We start from the raw sequence: 20,296 nt of genomic DNA on the forward strand, positions 1-20,296 counted from the left end.
AATGTAGGTATGTGTCTTTACATTTGTATGGGAAGTATCTAAAGTAATATGGCAGATTTTTTGTGCGTTCCCAGTAAAAGATGTATGCCCTTTTTCCCCACTGTAGTGCGATCCTGGAGTTAGTGCATATGTATGTGTGTGTATATATATATATATATATATATATATATATATTTATATATTTATATATATATATATATAGTCAGGGTGGGGGGTGGGGGGCATAGTTTGGTTTTATATTGTCTGGTTTCTGTTAAGAGGATAAATAAGTAGTTTTTAAGATGTTCATCGTGTTACCCTGCTGCATTCATCACACTTGGGTTATCCTGCCGTCAGGCGGTCCCGCAGTCGGCCCGAATTCCAAAGTCTTGGTCCGGCGTCGGTTGCTGTCGCTTCCTCCCTGACGTCAGTGCACCAGGGGTATATAAGAGGCATCCAACGCCATTTTCTTCAGTCTTTCTTTCCGCGCGGTGCCCGAAGCAGAAGCAGTTCGCAAGTGCCGGTCGGCCGACACCTGAGATTTTGAATTTCAGTCCAAAGTCTTCATTAAAGCTAAGTACCCCGTTGGGGAACATTTTCTTGCCTCAGTCCGATGTCAGAAAAAGTTAACAATTGCATTTCTTGTGGGAAGCAAATACCTCATAAGGACTTCCATTCTTATTGTATTCCTTGCCTAGGCCCAGACCACGACGTCACAGGTTGTCAGTTTTGCGCTAGGTTTATTAAACAAACTATCAAACGCCGTTTTGACTTTGCACGGCATTACTTTGGTAGGAAATTTAATTATATCATGCCATCGGAGCAGCCGATGACCGCCACTCATAAAAAATGCAAGGATAAGGACAGGCAGCCTAGGAATAAGCCAGACACCGAGGCCTCAGCTGGGCCTGTCACCGGTTCTCCGGTTTTCAGTGAGGCGCCTACGCAGCCCCTGACGACCGTAGAGCTGGAACCCCAGACAGCTGCGGATTCCCATGTGGAGTCTACTAGGCCAACACAGCCTTCTGCCGACACCGGAGCAGAACTAGACACTGGTGCAACGGAAACACCTTCGGTTTCTGAAGGTGTCTTCAGACAGACTACACTCGCCATTAAATCTTATGCTAAACTTAAAACTCCTTTAAAACCAAAGAAAACTGTACATCAGTCTACAGTTCAAGGCCTCATGCCTAAGAAACAGATGCTTAAGATGGCTGAAGATTTGATTACCCTTATCAGGGGTTCCCATCCCCCTCCTGATAAAAGACCAAGACAAGAGGAGGATTATGCATCCTCTGACTAGGTTTCTGTCTCCTCAGATTCTTCTGAGGAACAGGATTACACTTTTCCACCTTATGAAGATTCTGATGCTGAAGACTCTATTCCCTCAGCATCTCCCCCTGAAGACTACTCCTTTGGGGAAACTTTACATACCATGAGGGAACATTTCCACTGGGAAGGCCAGCATTACTCAGATTCTAAGAAAAGGCTCCGAGAGTTCCTTTTACTACCCCAGCACAGACCTCTTGCTATCCCTCCTGTTTTAGATATTGTGGATGATGTTTACTTGGGAGTCTAGTTTAAATCCAGAGTCTCTTCCTCCTGCTCCAGCCAAACCAGACAGATACTACAGAGTACCTGACTCACACAAATTCCTTTATAAAAGCCCTGCAGCTGACCCAGAAACCATTTCCCAGGGTCCTAAGGGAGCTAAAGCTTCTATGGCTAAAAATCCTGTGCCCTCTGAAGGAGATTCCAGAGCCCTAGATAGATGGGGCAAGAAAATATACACCTCAGCTACTCTGGCTATGAGAGCATTAAATTGACAGTTTCACATGCTGAAATATCAACAATTTCTAATGTCTCAGTTAAAACAAAAAATGAGCACACATTCAGAACTGCCTGAATTCAAAGAAATGCAGGATCTGTTGCATGCAGCTGAACAGGTGGGCAAACATACTTTACAATGCGGATTTGACTAATTGGAAGCTTCTTGTAGAGCAGCTGTTACTGGCTCTATCATACGTAGGCTTGCTTGGTTAAAAGAACAAACCCTCCCTGACCATGTTAAAGCAAAATTATTGGATGCACCTTTACAACAGGATGTATTATTTGGTGTCAAAGCAGAAGAGGTTTTAAAAAAAAGGAGGATAAGGCAATCCAGACTATGCAAACGGTCAAGGATTTTTTGCAGGTACAGCCCCCTCGTTTCAGCAGAAATTGGCCAACAAAAAACTGGTCCTTTCCAGCTTCAGACAGATCACAGAGGGGTAAATACAGACGCCCAAGGGGCAGAGGTCAGTCACAGGCCCCTTACAAACCTCGCCAATGGGGTTCTGCTACCCAGAAAGGAGGAGAAGACAGGCCCCAAGCTAGCAGAAGACAAACACAATGACTCTATCCTCAAACTACCAAGCAAATCTCTCCTAGCAACTCCCTTGGGAGGAAAACTAGCATTTTTTGCAGACAACTGGCACATCATCACAAAAGACAAATGGGTTCTAAGCATTGTCTCTCAAGGATACAGATTCCACTTTCATACCTTACCAAGGAACAAAGGAATGCCAAACCTGCTACCAAATCAATGGGCAGAGGCACAAAAACAAATTACAGCTCTCATGAACATGAGAGCCATTCAACAGGTACCTACACAAGAGCAAGGACAAGGTTTTTACTCAAGACTGTTCCTAGTCCCAAGAAAGGACAAAGCATGGAGACCCATTCTGGATCTTTCAATTCTGAACACCTATCTGCAAGTACCAAAATTCAAGATGCTAACACTACAGCAGCTTCTTCCCATGCTGGGCAAGAATGCTTGGCTAGTCACTTTGGACCTCAAGGAGGCATACCTGCATGTCCCTATCAGACAAAATTGCAGAAGATACCTCCGCTTCATTGCAGGTTCAAAGCATTATCAATTCTCTGCACTGCCCTTTGGCTTATCTACTGCGCCCAGGGTCTTCACAAAATGCCTCGCACCAGTAATTGCATACTGCAGACAAAGAGGAATTCAAATATACCCATACCTGGACGACTGCCTTATTCAAGCAGAAAGCAAAGACATTCTTTTAAAGCATCTGGCATTTGTCAAACACCTTCTAAGTTGCCTAGGGTACACAGTAAACGAAAAGAAATCAAAACTAGTGCCCTCACAAAACATAATATTCCTTAGTGCCAGCTTGAATACAATGGCCCAGATGGCTTATCTCACACCAGACAAGCAACGACAGCTGTTTCAATATTTCAAAATAATGGCAACAAAGACCCAACTCCCTGCAAGAAAAATTCTGCAGGCCTTGGGATTCATGGCATCTTGCATACTACTAATACCATTTGCAAAACTGCATATGAGGAAATTACAATGGTACCTGAAAAGTGTATGGACTCAGCACAGCCACAGCTTGGAAACAGTGATACAACTCATTCCCTGCCTTCAACAGGAGTTTCTATGGTGGGCACAGGCATGTTACCTCAACAAGGGTCAGCCTTTCACCTTACCCACAGCTAGGCAAACTATGACAACAGATGCATCGGACTATGCCTGGGGAGCACACATGGCAGGGCAGTGCATTCAGGGCAAATGGACTACAGATCAGAGGCATCTGCATATCAATCAAAAAGAAATGCTAGCAGTACAGAATGCCCTAACAGCTTTCAAGGACCTTCTACACCCAGGACAGCTACTAATAAAGACGGACAATACCACAGTCATGTGGTACATAAACAAGCAAGGGGGCACACATTCCTACCCTCTATGCAGGCAAGCAATGACCTTGTGGAACACTGCACTGTCTTACCAGGTTCAATTACAAGCACAATTCCTGCCAGGACAGAAAAACACATTGGCAGACCACCTAAGCAGAAACATCATGGATCCACATGAATGGAAACTAGATCCACAAGTATTTGCAATGATAGCTCAAAAATGGGGACGCCCAGACATAGATCTGTTTGCAAGCCCCCACAACCACCAACTTCAAAAATTTTGCACAAGGATCTTCCATCCACTAGCTTGGAAAGTGGACGCCCTCTCATTCAGTTGGAAAACATTAATAGTGTATGCCTTCCCTCCACTACCTCTTCTAGCAAAGGTACTGTTGAAAGTCAGATTAGAGAGACCACAAATGATACTTGTTGCACCAGACTGGCCACGCCAGCATTGGTACCCAATTTTAAGGAACATGGCCCAAGGCCCACCATGGATTTTGGCACAAATTCCTCACCTGCTCACCCAGCGAGATCATCAGATTCTACACAGCCAGCTCAAGACTTTAAACCTGGCTGCATGGCAAATTACCTAAACAACCAGCCAACACCTTTATCCAAAGCTGTTATGGATGTCATTCTGGAGGCCAAGAGACCCAGCACCAGGAAAACCTATTCAGACAAATGGAAAAGATTTTGCACCTGGAACCAGGCTAAAGGCCTAAACCCCCTTGATCCAAACATCCCTCAGATTCTACAATATTTAACTGAGATGTTACACAGAGGACTTTCCTTTTCATCTATTAAGATCCATGCCTCAGCAATTTCAGCTCATTACAGCACGGATCCTCCATTATTCTCACATCCACTCCTGAGACAGTTCCTCAGAGGGGCTAAGAACTTAAGACCGCCAAGGAGAGCTCCAACACCTACTTGGGATCTCAACTTTGTTCTGGAAAAGCTTACACTACCGCCCTTTGAACCAGTTTTTTCTGCCGATTTAAAATTTCTTTCATGGAAAACTGCCCTACTATTAGCAATAACCTCAGCTAGAAGAGTCTCAGAGCTACAGACACTAATGGCAGTGGAACCTTTCATCATTTTTCATCAAGACAGAGTCTCTCTATGAACAAATCCTTCCTTTATGCCAAAGGTGGTATCCAGTGTGGCCCTAAACCAAACCATTCACTTGCCCACCTTCTTCCCAAATCCCCAGAACAAAGGAGAAAGACTCCTGCACTCTTTGGAAATTCACAGGCAATTACGTTACTACTTGGATAAAACTAAGGCTTTCAGAAAAACTGACCAGCTTTTTGTAGCCTATGCTACAGGATCACTAGGAAAAGCTATCTCAAAACAGACCATTTAAAAATGGATAGGGCATTGCATACGTTTCTGTTACACACACATCATGGGAAACCAGTACCTGCTAACATTAGGTCCCACTCCACCAGGGCTACAGCTACATCAGCAGCCTTTCTCAGGGGAGTGCCAACCAAGGATATTCTGGAAGCTGCTACTTGGAGTTCAGTGCACACCATCACCAAATATCACTTACCTCTATACTCTAAGACTAGAGCTGGTTTTGCCACTGCAGTTTTGCAGGGCTTACTAGCTTCTTCTAACCCTGTCTGACTCCACCTCCCATCCTTGGCTTTTGGATTCAACCCAAGTGTGATGACTGCAGCAGGGTAACACGATGAACATAGTACAGTTTTGTACCTACCATAAATGTAGATGTTCGAGTGTTCACCTTGCTGCAGTCCAGGTTACCCTCCCTCCATCCACTCTGAACTAGCTGAACTTATCTCTACCACTCTATCCTATACTACCTGTATGGTGTATTTGCTTGTGCCTAAGGGTTTTGGTTTATTTTTATATAGCTATATGTGTGTATATATATATATATATATATATATATATATATATATATATATATATATATATTTCGCCTACCTATTGGGGGCACCTGACATCTGGGGCAAGAAAAACTGAAGAAAATGGCGTTGGATGCCTCTTATATATCCCTGACGCACTGACGTCAGGGAGGAAGCGATAGCAACTGACGCCGGACCAAGACTTTGGCATTCGGACCGCCTGTTGGCAGGATAACCCAAGTGTGATGACTGCAGCAGGGTGAACACTCGAACATCTACATTTATGGTAGGTACAAAGCTGTACTTTGTGGAAAGAGGTAGTCATTAGTTTTGTGAGTGTTTTTGTCTATGGTTTCCCATTTAGTCTTTTGAATTTTAGCAATGTAAGCTGTCAGTGAAATGAGTTGTCTGTATTGTGAAATTTAGGTGATTTGGTCTTAGTGAAATGAGATTTTCAGTTATCTCAAGTAGACCCGTTGAGCAAGTGCATTGCTCTGATTCTCTTTCCTGATATCCTGTAGATGCTGAAGAATACATTCTTTAAAAATTCTATTGGTTTTACCAGTGTAAAAACCTTCACAGAAATTGCACGTAGCTACATAAATCACATTCTTGCTGTTACAATCTGCATAGTTGTTAAGCCAAAACTTCTCCTTCATATTTGGACGGATGAACATATTGGTGGTATTAATGTAGTCCTTTAAGACTGAATTTGAAAGATGTCTGCATCTACCTAGATGATCTGCTATTGGATGCACACCATGATGTAATTGGATTTTGAACTAAAAAGATACATTTCTGAGATAGTTTTGATTGTTTTTTAGAAGGTGTTGGTCCCAGAGACAAGATGTGATTGGTTAAATTTTAGATAGAACTAAAACAACATAATAATTTTATGTGATCTGATGAAGGCTTGAGGACTGAAGGCGCTTATCTGTACAGCTTGTCTTTACTCGTTTGTTTTAATAAATAGAAGTCCGTGGTGGTTAAACTGGTTTTGTTTATTTATTTGTATTTGAGTTATACTGGGGCAACCTTCAGTGATGCACAGGAATACGTCTTTAGTTTGATTGTCAAGAAAGCAGGTGCATTTAACTTTATTCAGTAGGTGTTGTCCAAGATCTTTTTTGAAGGTCTTGAGTGTCTTTTCATTTTTATTATCTGGGGCTACGTTGGTTCCATGTTGTGGGTGCTATCCTAGAGAAAACGTTTTCTGTAATAGTGAGCATAATTTTAGGTCTTACCAATGTGAGGGTATCTTTATGGATGTTCCCAAGTGAGTAGCCTTGGTCTCTTATTTGAAGTGTTCCTTTTTTGATGAAGAGCAGTAGCCTAGTGTTTTCATTTTTATATGTTAAGGCATCAAGTAGAAAAGTGGCTGTATAAGTAAAGGGGAGCCAGCTGACTTGCTCTAGAAGGTAGCAGCGATGACTATGTGGGTGGGCTAGTTGAGTGAACCTGAACATTTTATTTTCTGCTATTTGGATTCTTTGGATATTATGTGAGAAATGAAAGGTAATCTAAGGTAATGATTATTTCAGCTTGGGAATTAAGATGGTCCCAAGACTGAAGATCTAAAAGTCCCTGGATAAAGTTTGGCAGTTAACACAGAGGATTAACTTCTTGAACCGTTAATGATCTGCTTCCTGTTATCCAGAGCAGGCTTCCCTCAGCGTCCATTTGTCTGTTGTGTGAGTAAGTCATTTAATCAGATAGTGCTATAGGCAGTATGAAAGTTAGTTCTGGTGATTTAGTGCTCTTTTGGACTGCATGCCTAATAACTAACTATGTGTTCAGTCAAAATTTATGTCACAGTTATAGCTGTAGAATGCTTTTCATATGCATTATGTGTTTAAACTTTTTTTTAACTTCTGCCTGAAGTTCATGTTCCATCTGCGGAGATCACCTTTTCTTCAGGTGTTTAATAACAGTCCAGATGAATCTTCATACTATCGGCATCATTTTGTCAGACAAGACTTGACGCAGTCGCTCATCATGATTCAGCCCATCCTGTATTCATACTCCTTCTATGGTCCCCCAGAGGTGAGTTGCAATTTGTCATAGTCTGTGGTAACATGCAGTAGTGAATTTCTGAACATAACATTTCTGAGGTAATCTGAGAAACTGTAGTTCTTTGCAAAGGCTGTATTGATTTAAGCCATATTTCTGTTCCAAGGCAGTGGAAGTTTTAACAGGAATATGTATACTTTGAAATTTGAATTAAATGTCACTGGTTTAGGATTTTTTAGTGTTGCTGATACATGCAGTGGATATAAAAAGTGTACACACCCCTGTTAAAATGCCAGGTTTTTGTGATATAAAAAAATGAGACCACACTAAATCATTTCAAAACTTTTCCCACCTCTAATGTGACCTATAACATGTACAATTCAATTGAAAAACAAACAAATCTATTAGGGGAAAAAATAAAAAACATACAATAAGCTGGTTGCATAAGTGTGCACACCCTCAAACTAATACTTTGTTGAAGCACCTTTTGATTCAATTACAACTTTCTTCTTGGGTAGGAGTCTATCAGCATGGCACATCTTGACTTGGCAATAGTTGCCCACGCTTCCTTACAGAAATGCTCCAAATCTGTCAGATTGCGAGGGCATCTCTTGTGCACAGCCCTCTTTAGATCACCCCACAGATTTCCCATTGGATTTAGGTCTGGGCTCTCTGTGGGCCATTCCTAGACTTAATTTTCTTCTGGTGAAGCCATTCTTTTGTTGCTTTGGATGTATACTTGGAGTCATTGTCATGTTGAAAGGCGAAATTCCTCTTCATCTTCAGCATTCTAGCAGATGCCTGAAGGTTTTGGGGCCAGAAGTGACTGGTATTTGGAACTCAGCATAATTCCCTCCACCTTGACTAAAGCCCCAACTCCAGCTGAAGAAAAGTAACCCCAAAGCATGATACTGCCGTCACCATGCTTCACCATGAGGATGGTGTTCTTTTGGTGATGTGAAGTGTTGTTTCTGTGCCACCACGTACCTTTTGGAATTGTGGCCAGAAAGTTCAGTCTTGGTCTCATCAGACCATAAAACATTTTCCCACATGCTTTTGGGAGACTTGATGTATTGTTTTGCAAATTCTAGCTGACCCTGGATATTTTTCTGTGTAAGAAAAGACTTCCATCTTGCAACCCTACCTATAGTCCAGACATATGAACAATATGAGAGATTGTTGTCACATGTAGTACACAGCCAGTACTTGCCAGAAATTCCTGCAGCTCCTTCATTGTTGCTGTAGGTCTCTTGGCAGCCTGCCTGACCAGTTTTTGTCTGATCTTTTCATCAATTTTGGAGGGACGTCCAGATGTTCTTCGTGTTTCACTGTTGCAGTCATTACATTTGGGTTATCTGCTTGCAGGTAGCCCTCAGTCAGCCTGATTAACAAAGTCTTGGGTCCTGTGTCGGTTGCTGTCCCTACTTCCATGACGTCAGGTCGTCAGGGTCAGTTTTGTGCTTTATTTAATCAGCGCACTATCTGTCGTCTGTATATTTTTGCCTCTAAATATTTCAGTTCTTGGTTTAATTATCCAGAAATGTCATTGGTTAGCCATCCGATTACCGGGATTCCGAAAAAACGCAAAGATAAATCAGAGACAGGCCGCTGAGGTCCAAAACTGCCGGCAATGCTTCTAAGCTAGTCGCCGGTTCGCCGGTACTCAGTGAGGCGCTTTCGCAGCCCCTGATACCCACTACTTCTGATTCACAGGCCTCTACTGAGACCGATTCGGAGTCCAGTATGCCGCGAGATGCTTCATCTATGGAACCTGTGGATGTCTCTACCTTGGAGGGGTTCCGGAGCCGCTGTGCAGGCACCGGCTTCTGAGGGTATATTCAGGTCTATGGACTTGCATATTAAACCAACGCCTCCTTCTTTACTTAGGCCTAAATCTCTATCCATGCCTAAAAAAAAACAACACCCAGGCCACATGATCAGGCCTGTATGCCTAAAAAGCAAATGATAAGAATGGCTGAAGATCTAATAACTGTAATCAGGGGTAGCTAATCCCCCCCCCTTCTAAGAGGCCTAGGACTGAAGTTGATTATGAATCTTCTGATCAGGATTCTGCTTCTGATTCTTCTGATTATCTGGATATGCCCTTATCTACTTATGAAGATTCTGATGCAGAGGACTCCATTCCCTCTGCTTTCCTCCCTGAGGATTTTTCTTTTGGGGAAACCTTACATACTCTAAGGGAGCATTTCCACTGGGAAAGCCAGGATTTTTCTGATTCAAAAAAGAGGCTTAGGGATTTCCTTCTCCTAGCATAGGCCTTTAGCTATTCCAACTGTACTAGGCATTGTTGCTGATGCTTTTTCGGAATCTAGTTTGGCCCCTGATTCCCTGCCTCCTGCTCCCAGAAAACCTTACAGATACTACTGGGTCACTGAGTCCCACAAGTTCCTTTTTAAAATCCTATTGAAGATCCAGAGACTATTTCACAGGGGCCCAAGGGCATTAAGTCTTCTACTGCTAAAAATCCTACCCCTTCTGATAGAGACTCCAGGGCACTGGATAGATGAGGTAAGAAGGTTTACACTTCTGCAACCTTGGCCATTAGGGCTTTAAACTGCCAGTTTCATATGTTTAAGTATCAGCAACATGTTATTGGACTGCTTAAACAGAAAATGATGTTGATTCCTGACTGTGTGGAAAATAATGAATTACAGGATTTAATGCTTTCTACCGAACAAGTTGGAAAGCATACTTTGCAATGTGGTTTTGATTCATTAGAGGCCTTTTGCAGGGCTGCTGTTACTGGATCATTGCTCAGAAGGCATGCATGGCTTAAGGAGAAATCTTTGCCTGATCAATGTTAAAGCTAAATTGTTGGATGCTCCTTTAAATCAGGACCACCTGTTTGGCAACAAGGCTGAGGAAGTTCTTAAAAAGATGGAAGATAAAGCTAAATCTATGCAAACTGTTAAAGATTTTTTACAAGTTCAGCCTCCTAGATTTAGTAGGCAATGGCCCTCTAAGAATTGGTCCTTTCCAGCCCCTTCCAGGTCTTCTCAAGCCAAACCCAGACACAGCAAAACCCCCTGGTTTCAGTCCCAGGGGACACACAGAACTAAGCAGTGGGGGGCCTCTACTTCCAAATCTGGGAATAATAAGACTCCCCCGTATGATAAACTGTCTCAATGACTTCCTTTTAAAAATTCCAAGCACTTATCAACTGACTGCCCCTTTGTGGGGAAAGATTGCTCTTCATGCAAAGAATTGGGAACTCATTACCCAGGACAAATGGGTTTTAAATATAGTGTCCCAGGCATACAGATTTCACTTCCACACGTTGCCAACACCAAGCGGGTGGCCGGACCTACCCCCAAATCAGTGGGCAGAGGCCCCAAAACAAGTACTTTCTCTCTTAAGCATGGGGGCTGTTCAGCTGGTACCAGAAGAGGAAAAGGGACAAGGTTTCTACTCGAGACTTTTCCTGGTACCCAGAAAAGACAATTCATGGGGTTCTGTCCTGGACCTGTCTACTCTAAACACCTTTTTTGGAGATTCCAAAATTCAAGATGCTGACTCTTCACCAATTACTTCATATGCTAGGCAAAGATGCCTGGTTGGCAACGCTAGATTTAAAAGAAGCATACCTGTACATCCCAATCAAGGAATCTTGCAGAAGATACCTATGCTTCAAAGCAGGCTACACGCACCATCAGTTCTCTGCACTGCCCTTTGGCTTATCTACTGCGCCCAGGGTATTCACAAAGTGCCTTGCTCCAGTTATTGCATTTTGCAGGCAAAGAAATATTCAAATATACCCATACCTGGACGATTGTCTATTTCAGGTGGAAAGCCAGGACATACTTTTGAATCATCTGGCCTTTGTACAAAGGGTTCTAACTTGTCTGGGGTACACCATAAACGAAAAGAAATCACAGCTGGTACCCTGTCAACAAATTATATTCCTAGGAGCAAGCTTGAATACAACTTCCCAGATGGCTTAGCTCACACCAGAGAAACAAATTCATTTGACAACCTACTTCAAACAAGTGGCCACAAAACTCTGCTATCTGCAAGACAAATACTGCAAGTCTTGGGGTTCATGGCCTCCTGCATTCTTCTAATTCCATATACAAGACTGCATGTGAGGAAACTACAGTGGTATCTAAACAGCTTGTGGTGTCAACATTCTCAAGACCTAGAAACAATGATTCCTATCATACCTTGCCTACGCCAAGAGTTCCTTTGGTGGGCAGAGGCCTGCCACCAAAACAAGGGACTACCTTTCACACCACCCCCTGCCGCCTAAACCCTAACAACAGACGCATCAGACTATGTATGGGGTCACCTGGCAGGAAAGTGCATTCAGGGCAAATAGAACCCAAGTCAAATGCACCTGCATATCAGTCAGAAAGAAATGTTAGCTGTAATCAAGGACCACATTCTTCCAGGACAACTAATGGTAAAGATGGACAACACCACTGTTGTGTGGTACATAAACAAGCAGTGGGGTACACGTTCTTACCCCCTCTGTAGACTAGCCATAGCATTGTGGAACACAGCCTTGAGCTACCAAGTGCACCTACAAGCTCAATTCCTGCCAGACAGACTAAGCAGAAACCTCATGGACCTACACGAGTGGAAACTGGAACCAAGAATTTTCGACATGTTGACAGGCAAATGGGGGAGCTCAGATGTAGACCTGTTTGCCTCTCCCCGAACTACCAATTAGACAAATTTTGCACAAGGACTCCCCACAAACAAGCCTGGAAAGTGGATGCTCTGTCCTTCAGCGGGAAAAACCTATCAGTCTATGCCTTCCCCCCTCTGCTCTCCAAAGTACTACTAAAAATCAAACAGAACAAACCAAGAATGGTTTTCATTGCTCCAGACTGGCCGCGCCAACACTGGTACCCTCTTCCTGCGCAGTGTGTCATGGTTATCTCCACGGCACCTGCCTCAGACACCTTCCCTGCTGTCTGAGCAGGAGAACCAGATTCTGCACCCACAGCTTCTAACTCTGAACCTTGCAGCCTTTCTATTTACTTAATCTCTCCTTTACCATCCCTCAGCAAACTTGTGATGGATATCATTTTAGAGGCTAGGAATCCTAGTACTAGAAAATCTTATGCTGAAAAATGGAAAAGATTCTGTGCCTGGAACCAATCTCAAGGGATGAGCACAGCAGCGCCCAATTTACCTCAGATTTTACAATACCTAACTGAGATGCTTCACAAGGGCCTGTCTTTTTCCTCCATTAAAATCCACGCTTCAGCCATTTCAGCTCATTATAACACAGAACCTCCCCTCTTCTCTCATCCACTGCTCAAGCAGTTCCTCAGAGGGGCCAAAAATTTGAGACCACCCAGGAGAGCTACAACCCCAGCCTGGGACCTTAACTTTGTCTTGGAGAAACTCACTCTACCTTCTTTTGAGCCAGCTGCTACTGCAGACTTAAAATTTCTTTCTTGGAAAACAGCTTTCCTTTTAGCAATCACTTCAGCTAGAAGGGTATCTGAATTACAGGCTCTTATGGCAGTGGAACCTTTCATCATCTTTCATGTGGACACGGTGTCCCTCAGAACCAATCCATCCTTCCTGCCCAAGGTGGTATCCAGTGTGGCTCTTAATCAGTCCATTCATTTGCCAACCTTCTTTCCCAATCCACAGAATAAAGGGGAATGAATATTGTGCACAGACAACTTAGATTCTACTTGGACAGGACTAAACCTCAAAGGAAATCTGAACAACTGCTAGTGGCATTTGCTGCAGGGGCAGAGGGGAAGGCTATTTCAAAGCAAATCATTTCTAAATGTATAAGCCATTGCATTCATTTCTGCTATAGGCACCATGGAAAACCTATCCCCCAGGGGATCAGACCTCACTCCACCAATGCTGCATCTACCTCTACAGCCTTTCTCAGAGGTGTCCCTACCAGGAACATCCTAGAAGCTGCTACCTGAAGTTCTGTACATACTTTCACCAAACATTATCATTTGCCAATTTTCTCTAAATCCAGAGCTGGCTTTGCCACTGCAGTCTTGCAGGGCCTTATAGCTGGCCCTAATGCTATCTAAATTCCTCCTCCCAACCATAGCTTTGGGAATCTACCCAAATGTAATGACTGCAACAGTGAAACATGAAGAACATAGTACAGTTGTGTACACTTACCATAAATGTAGATGTTCGAGTGTATTCACTGTTGCAGTCCTGGTTACCCTTCCTCTAACCCCCTAACTTCTTTTGTTATACCTCTACTTTCCTTTACTATGCTTAAAAGCCTTTTTGGTGTATTTGCTTTTTTGTTGGAGGTATATCTTTGTACTGTTATATTTAATTGTTTCCCATTAGGGGGGCACCTGACATCTGGGGCAAGGATAACTGATGTAATGGCTTCGACAGCATGTTTTATACCCCTTGACAACCTGACGTTATGGAAGAAGGGACAGCAACCAACGCAGGACCCAAGACTTCATTTAACAGGCCGACTGAGGGCTGCCTGCAAGCAGGTAACCCAAATGTAATGACTGCAACAGTGAATCCACTTGAACATTTACATTTATGGTAAGTGTACACAGCTGTACTTTCTTTCCAATGTCACTGTTGTCCCATATTTTCTCCACTTGTTGATTACTGTCTTCACTGTGTTCAATGGTATATCCAATGCTGTGGAATTTTTTTTTGTACCCTTCTCCTGAGTGACACCTTCCAACAATGAGATCCCTTTGATGCTTTGTAAGCTGTCTGTGAACCATGGCTTTTGCTGTAGCAGGCAACTGAGTAAGTGTCAGGAAAATCCTACTAGGACAGCTGAACTTTATTTGGGGTTAATCAGAGTTGATGGCAGGTGTGTACCCAAGAAGACTGAATGCTATAATTTAAGCAAAAGGTGCTTCAACAAAGTATTAGTTTAAGGGTGTGCACCCTTATGCAACCAGGTTATTGTATGTTTTTTATTTTTTATATTTTTCCCCAACAGATTTGTTTGTTTTTCAATTGAATTGTACAGGTTATTGGTCACATTAAAGGTGGGAAAAGTTTTGAAATGATTTATTGCGGTCTCATTTTTTTATATCACAAAAACCTGGCATTTTAACAGGGGTGTGTACACTTTTTATATCCACTGTAGATGGTGGTGTTGGTGTAACAGAAGTAAAAAAAAAAAAAAATAAAAGAACAACTTTTCCCCCACCCTTTGTGTTGTTGATAGTCTTTACTGTCTTGTATTCTTGGACATCATTTCAGAATGTGCATTGAATAGAAATTGCAGGATCTCTTTTTGTATAGAAGTTGACTGCATTTTCTGTAAAACATCTGCAGAAAAATAAATAGCCTCTAGTCCCTGATGTCAGGTCTGTGGACATACTTTTTTCCATCAGTGTTGAGTCCGTGTTGAGCAGAGTAACATCTGTCTTACACGATACAATACTAGTGTTAACACAGACTGGCTTAAATCATTACTTGCTCAGGTGTTTCTTCTGTTTCGTGAATAATTCATGGATATTCCTGTTAGTACGTACAACTTCTGTACCCTAGTTGGCTTCGGATAGTGTTTGTGAAAGAGGGGCATTTTAAGAATTTTATATAGTGAATCTGTTAGCAAGTTTTATGGAAGACAAATTGTCCCAAAAAATGTCCATGTGGCATGATTCTGAAACGTGTGGAAATTGTGTGGAGTACAATAAACCGCTAAAGCAAAGCATTTAAAAACTTTATAGCATGCTGATGTGCAGAGTAAAATTTAACAAACTTTAAAAGAGGCCGAGAAAGAAAAGTCTCCAGCTATTCTAAGTCTGGCTAAATCCTGATATTACCTGGAAAGAAAAGTAAGTCATGCTAAAAAAGTGATGGAGTGAAAACAGGAAAGTAAATGTAAGTATGAGGAAAATGTATAACCCAAAGATATTTTGGAAGCCCAGTTCTAAGACAAAAACTGTTAAGGAGATTTATCGAATAATAATGTCAAAGGCTGTCTCAGAGGGTGAATCTCTGGTTTTACTTTCAGCAGTTACTGGGGAGTAAATGCACAATTCCCGTGCAGCAATGTGCATATTGGTGAGCTAGTTCCATTTAGAACACAGGAAAGCAAGCAGAGTTGGAAAAAAAAATCCTTTGAAGAGTAAATTGTTTTTGGTTTAGTGATTTAAGGCAGATTACAGTGTTAATACTGAACAAGGTCAACTTAGCTTTAGTGACTCGGAGATCAATATCAGTGTTTGAGCTAATGATGGAGTAGATTCAACCCAGGTTTAGCATACGACTGCCAGATGTTCTTCGTGTTTCACTGTTGCAGTCATCAGACTTGGGTTATCCTGCCAGGGGTAGCACTCAGTCGGCCCGAATACCAGAGGCTTAGTATTTATGCGTCGGTTGCTGTCGCTTCAGGACTGACATCAGGTAGTCAGTGGTATAGAAACAGGCAGCCGATGCCATTACATCAATCTTTCTTGCCGAGGAGCCCGAAGCAGAAGCAGTTTGCACAAGTGCCGGTCGGCCGCTACATGAGTTTTCGTTTCTGAAATTGAAGTTGAAGTCTTCTAAAGCTAAGTACCCCATTGGGGATCTTTTTTTCTTGCTCTAACTGATGTCAGAAAAAGTTAACAATTGTCTCGCCTGTGGAAAGCAAATACCACACTGAGATTTCCATTCTTACTGCGTCACCTGTTTAGGCCCAGACCATGACGTCCCTTGGTGATGGTTTTGTGCTTTATTCAACACCCGAATTATTCATTGTCGGGCCCTTATTGTAGCTAAATACTTTCACTCTCGATCTCCGTATTCCGAAATGGCTTCAGTAAGCCATCCAACTACCGCTCTTCCAAAAAAAGTAAGGATAAACACAGAGACAGACTGCACAAGTCCAAAACTGCCGACGACGCTTCCATTAAGCTAGTCACCAGTTCACCGGTACTCAGTGAGGCGCTTTTGCAGCCCCTGATTCCAATTTCGATAGATTCGCAGGCCACTACCGAGACTCATTCGGAGTCCGGTATGCTGCGAGACTCTTCTTTGACTACGGAACCTGCGGATGTCTCTACCTTGGATGGGTCCGGAACCGCTGTGCAGGCACCGGCTTTGGAGGGTGTATTCAGGCCTACAGACTTGCATTTGAAACCGACACCATCTTCTTCATCCAGGCCTAAAACTCGACCCACGCCTAGAAAACCGATGTCCAAACTGCATGCTCAGGCCCATATGCCTGAAAAACAAATGCTTAGAATGGCCGACGACCTTATTACCTTAATTAGGGGAAGCCAGCCTTCCCCCTCCAAGAAACCTATTACTGTTTAAAGATTTCCTGCAAGTAGAGACTCCCAGATTTAGTAGGAATTGGCCTTCAAAGAATTGGTCCTTTCCAGCCTCTTCCAGGCCTTCTCAGTCCAAACCCAGGAACAGCAGACCACCTAGGTTACAGTCTCAGGCTACACACAGGCCTAAGCAGTGGGGGGCTCCCACTTCCAAAGCAGGGAGTAGTAAAACACCCCCCTACGGAAAAATGACTTAACCTTAACCCTTCCAAGCCCTGCTCGACTGCCTGCTCCCTTAGGAGGAAAGCTCGCCCTGCATGCAAAAACTGGGAACTCATTACCCAGGACAAATGGATTCTGAATATAGTTTCCCAAGGATACAGATTCCACTTCCACACCCTACCAACCCCAAACAGTTGGCCAGACCTACCCCCAAATCAGTGGGCAGAGGCTCTACAGCAGGTTCTTTCTCTTCTAAGTATCAGGGCTATTAAACCTGTTCCAGCAGAAGAAAGGGGACAAGGTTTTTATTCAAGATTTTTCCTGGTACCCAGAAAAGACAGCTCCTGGCGTTCTAAACACCTTTTTGGTAATCCCAAAATTCAAAATGCTAACACTTCAACAGCTGCTTCCTATGCTAGGCAAAGATGCCTGGTTGGCAACCTTAGACGTAAAGGAAGCTTACCTGCACATTCCAATAAGGGAATCTTGCAGGAAATACCTACGTTTAAGGGCAGGCTCCATGCACTATCAGTTCTCTGCACTTCCCTTTGGCTTATCTACTGCACCCAGAGTATTCACAAAGTGTCTAGCTCCAGCCATTGCATTTTGCAGGCAGAGAAATATTCAAATATACCCATACTTTGACGATTGTCTGATTCAGGCAGAAAGACAGGACTTGCTATTAAAACATCTGGCATTCGTAAAGAAACTTCTAACCTCACTGGGGTACACCATAAACAAAAAGAAATCTCACCTAGTACCCTGCCAACAGATTGTATTCCTGGGAGCAAGCTTGAACACAACTTCCCAGATGACTTTCCTCACTCCGGAGAAACAACTTTGACAACCTACCTCAAACTACTGGCCACAAAGACCCAGCTATCTGCAAGGAAAATTCTGCAAGCCCTGGGGTTCATGGCCTCTTGCATTCATGGCCTCTTGCATTCTACTAATTCCATATGCAAGACTGCATATGAGGAAACTACAATGGTATCTAAAAAGCCTATGGTGTCAAGATTCTCAGGATCTGAAATCAATGATTCATATAATTCCTTGTATAAAGACAGAGTTCCTTTGGTGGGCGGAGGCCTGCTACCACAACAAGGGGCTCCCTTTCACTTTACTCCCTGCCGCCCGAACCCTAAAAACAGACGCATCAGACTATGCATGGGGGGGCTCACTTGGCAGGGCAGTGCATTCACGGCAAATGGAACCCGAAACAGATGCAACTGCATATCAACCAAAAAGAAATGTTAGCTGTACAGAATTCCCTGACAGCCTTCAAAGACCACATTCTTCCAGGACAATTGTTGGTAAAGACAGACAACACCACAGTTATGTGGTACATAAACAAGCAGGGGGGAACCCACTCGTACCCTCTCTGCAGACTAGCCATGGCTCTGTGGAACACAGCCTTGAGCTACCAAGTGCACCTGCAGGTTTAAGTTCCTGCCAGGCAAGCTAAATTTTCTGGCAGACGACCTCAGCAGAAATCTCATGGACCCACACCAATGGAAACTGGAACCAAAAATATTCAACCTCTTGAGGAACAAATGGGGGACTCCAGAGATAGACCTGTTTTCCTCTCCTCAGAACTATCAATTGGACAAATTCTGCACAAGGACTTCCCACAGTCAAGCTTGGAAAGTGGATGCCCTGTCCTTAACCTGGGAAAGCCTCTCTGTTTATGCCTTTCTCCCTCTGTCTCTCCTCTCGAAGGTTCTGCTAAAGATCAAACATGACTAGTCAAGGACAATACTGATTGAACCAGACTGGCCACGCCAGCACTGATACCCCCTCTTGCGCAGTGTGACACTGCTGGAACCATGGCACCTGCCTCAGACCCCTTCCCTGCAGTCCCAGCAGGCGGGCCAGATTCTGCACCCTCAGCTTCAAACTCTGAACCTTGCAGTCTGGCCAATTCCTTGAGCTCTCCAATAGGATTCCTCAGTAAGCAGGTGCTAGATGTCATTCTGGAGGCAAGGAGGCCCAGTACTAGAAAATCCTATGCTGAAAAGTGGAAAAGATACTGTTCCTGGAGCCAGACTTAGGGGACAGTCACAACGGTGCCCAGCTTACCTCATATACTTCAGTACTTAATAGAAATGCTCCACAAGGGCCTGTCCTTCTCATCAATTAAAATTCATGCCTCTGCCATTTCAGCACATTATAATACTGAACCACCCCTATTCTCTCCCCCCTGCTAAAGCAATTCCTCAGAGGGGCCAAAACTTTAAGACCCTCCCCCCCAGGAGAGCCCCTACCTCTGCCTGGGACCTTAACTTTGTATTGGAAAAGCTCCCTCTCTCTCCTTTTGAGCCAGCTGCAACTGCAGAGTTGAAATTCCTTTCTTGGAAAACAGCCTTCCTTCTAGCCATCACTTCAGCAAGAAGAGTGTTTGAATTACAGGCCCTCAGGGCAGTGGAGCCCTTCATTATCTTCCATGCAGACAGGGTTTCCCTCAGGACCAAGCCTTCCTTTATGCCCAAGGTGGTGTCTAGTGTAGCCCTTAATCAGCCCATTCATTTGCCTACCTTTTTCCCGAATCCACAAAACAAAGGAGAACGAATACTGCACTCTTTGGATTTGCACAGACAACTTAGATTTTATTTGGACAGGACTAAAGCCTCTCAGAAAATCTGAACAGCTGCTTGTTGGCTTTGCTGCAGGGGCAGAGGGGAAGGCCATTTCAAAGCAAACCATTTCCAAATGGATAGCCCATTGCATTAATTTCTGCTATAAGCACCATGGAAAACCTACCCCACAGGGGATAAGATCACATTCCACCAGGGCTGCATCTACCTCTACAGCCTTTCTCACAGGTGTCCTTGCCAGGGACATCCTAGAAACTACTACCTGGAGCTCTGTACATACCTTCACCAAGCATTACCACATGCCTATTTTTTCTAAATCCAGAGCTGGTTTTGTCACTGCAGTCTTGCAGGGCGTAATAGCTGACCCTAATGCTCAGTAACTTCCTCCTCCCTTCCTTAGCTGTGGGAATCAACCCAAATGTGATGACTGCAACAGTGAAACATGAAGAACATAGTACAGTTGTGTACACTTACCATAAATGTAGATGTTCGAGTGTATTCACTGTTGCAGTCCTGGTTACCTTCCCTCCAGCCCCCTGACTTCTCTTGGCTCTACCTTTCTTCTTGTATGGTGTATTTAAGCTTTTTGATGTTTTTCCTTTTTGATGGAGGGGTACCATAACATATTATAGCTTCCCTTTGTGGGAGCACATGACATCTGGGGCAAGAAAAACTGATGTAATGGCGTCGGCTGCATGTTTTA

At 43.4% G+C, this 20,296-nt stretch overlaps 1 protein-coding gene across 2 annotated transcripts in view; it reads left to right on the top strand.

Moving 5' to 3' along the window:
• SEC23B (SEC23 homolog B, COPII coat complex component) overlaps positions 1 to 20,296 on the top strand; it is an 836,569-nt gene that overhangs the window by 621,830 nt on the left and 194,443 nt on the right. For both annotated transcript variants that reach the window (XM_044056987.1, XM_044056989.1), the window contains one exon: positions 7,443 to 7,604. In XM_044056987.1, coding sequence (XP_043912922.1) covers positions 7,443 to 7,604 — 162 coding nt within the window. The remainder of the gene's footprint in view (positions 1 to 7,442; positions 7,605 to 20,296) is intronic.

Source organism: Protopterus annectens, chromosome 1.part2 (genome assembly GCF_019279795.1).
Source record: "Protopterus annectens isolate FY-2018-M chromosome 1.part2, PAN1.0, whole genome shotgun sequence".
Classification (NCBI taxonomy): Eukaryota; Metazoa; Chordata; order Ceratodontiformes; family Protopteridae; genus Protopterus; species Protopterus annectens.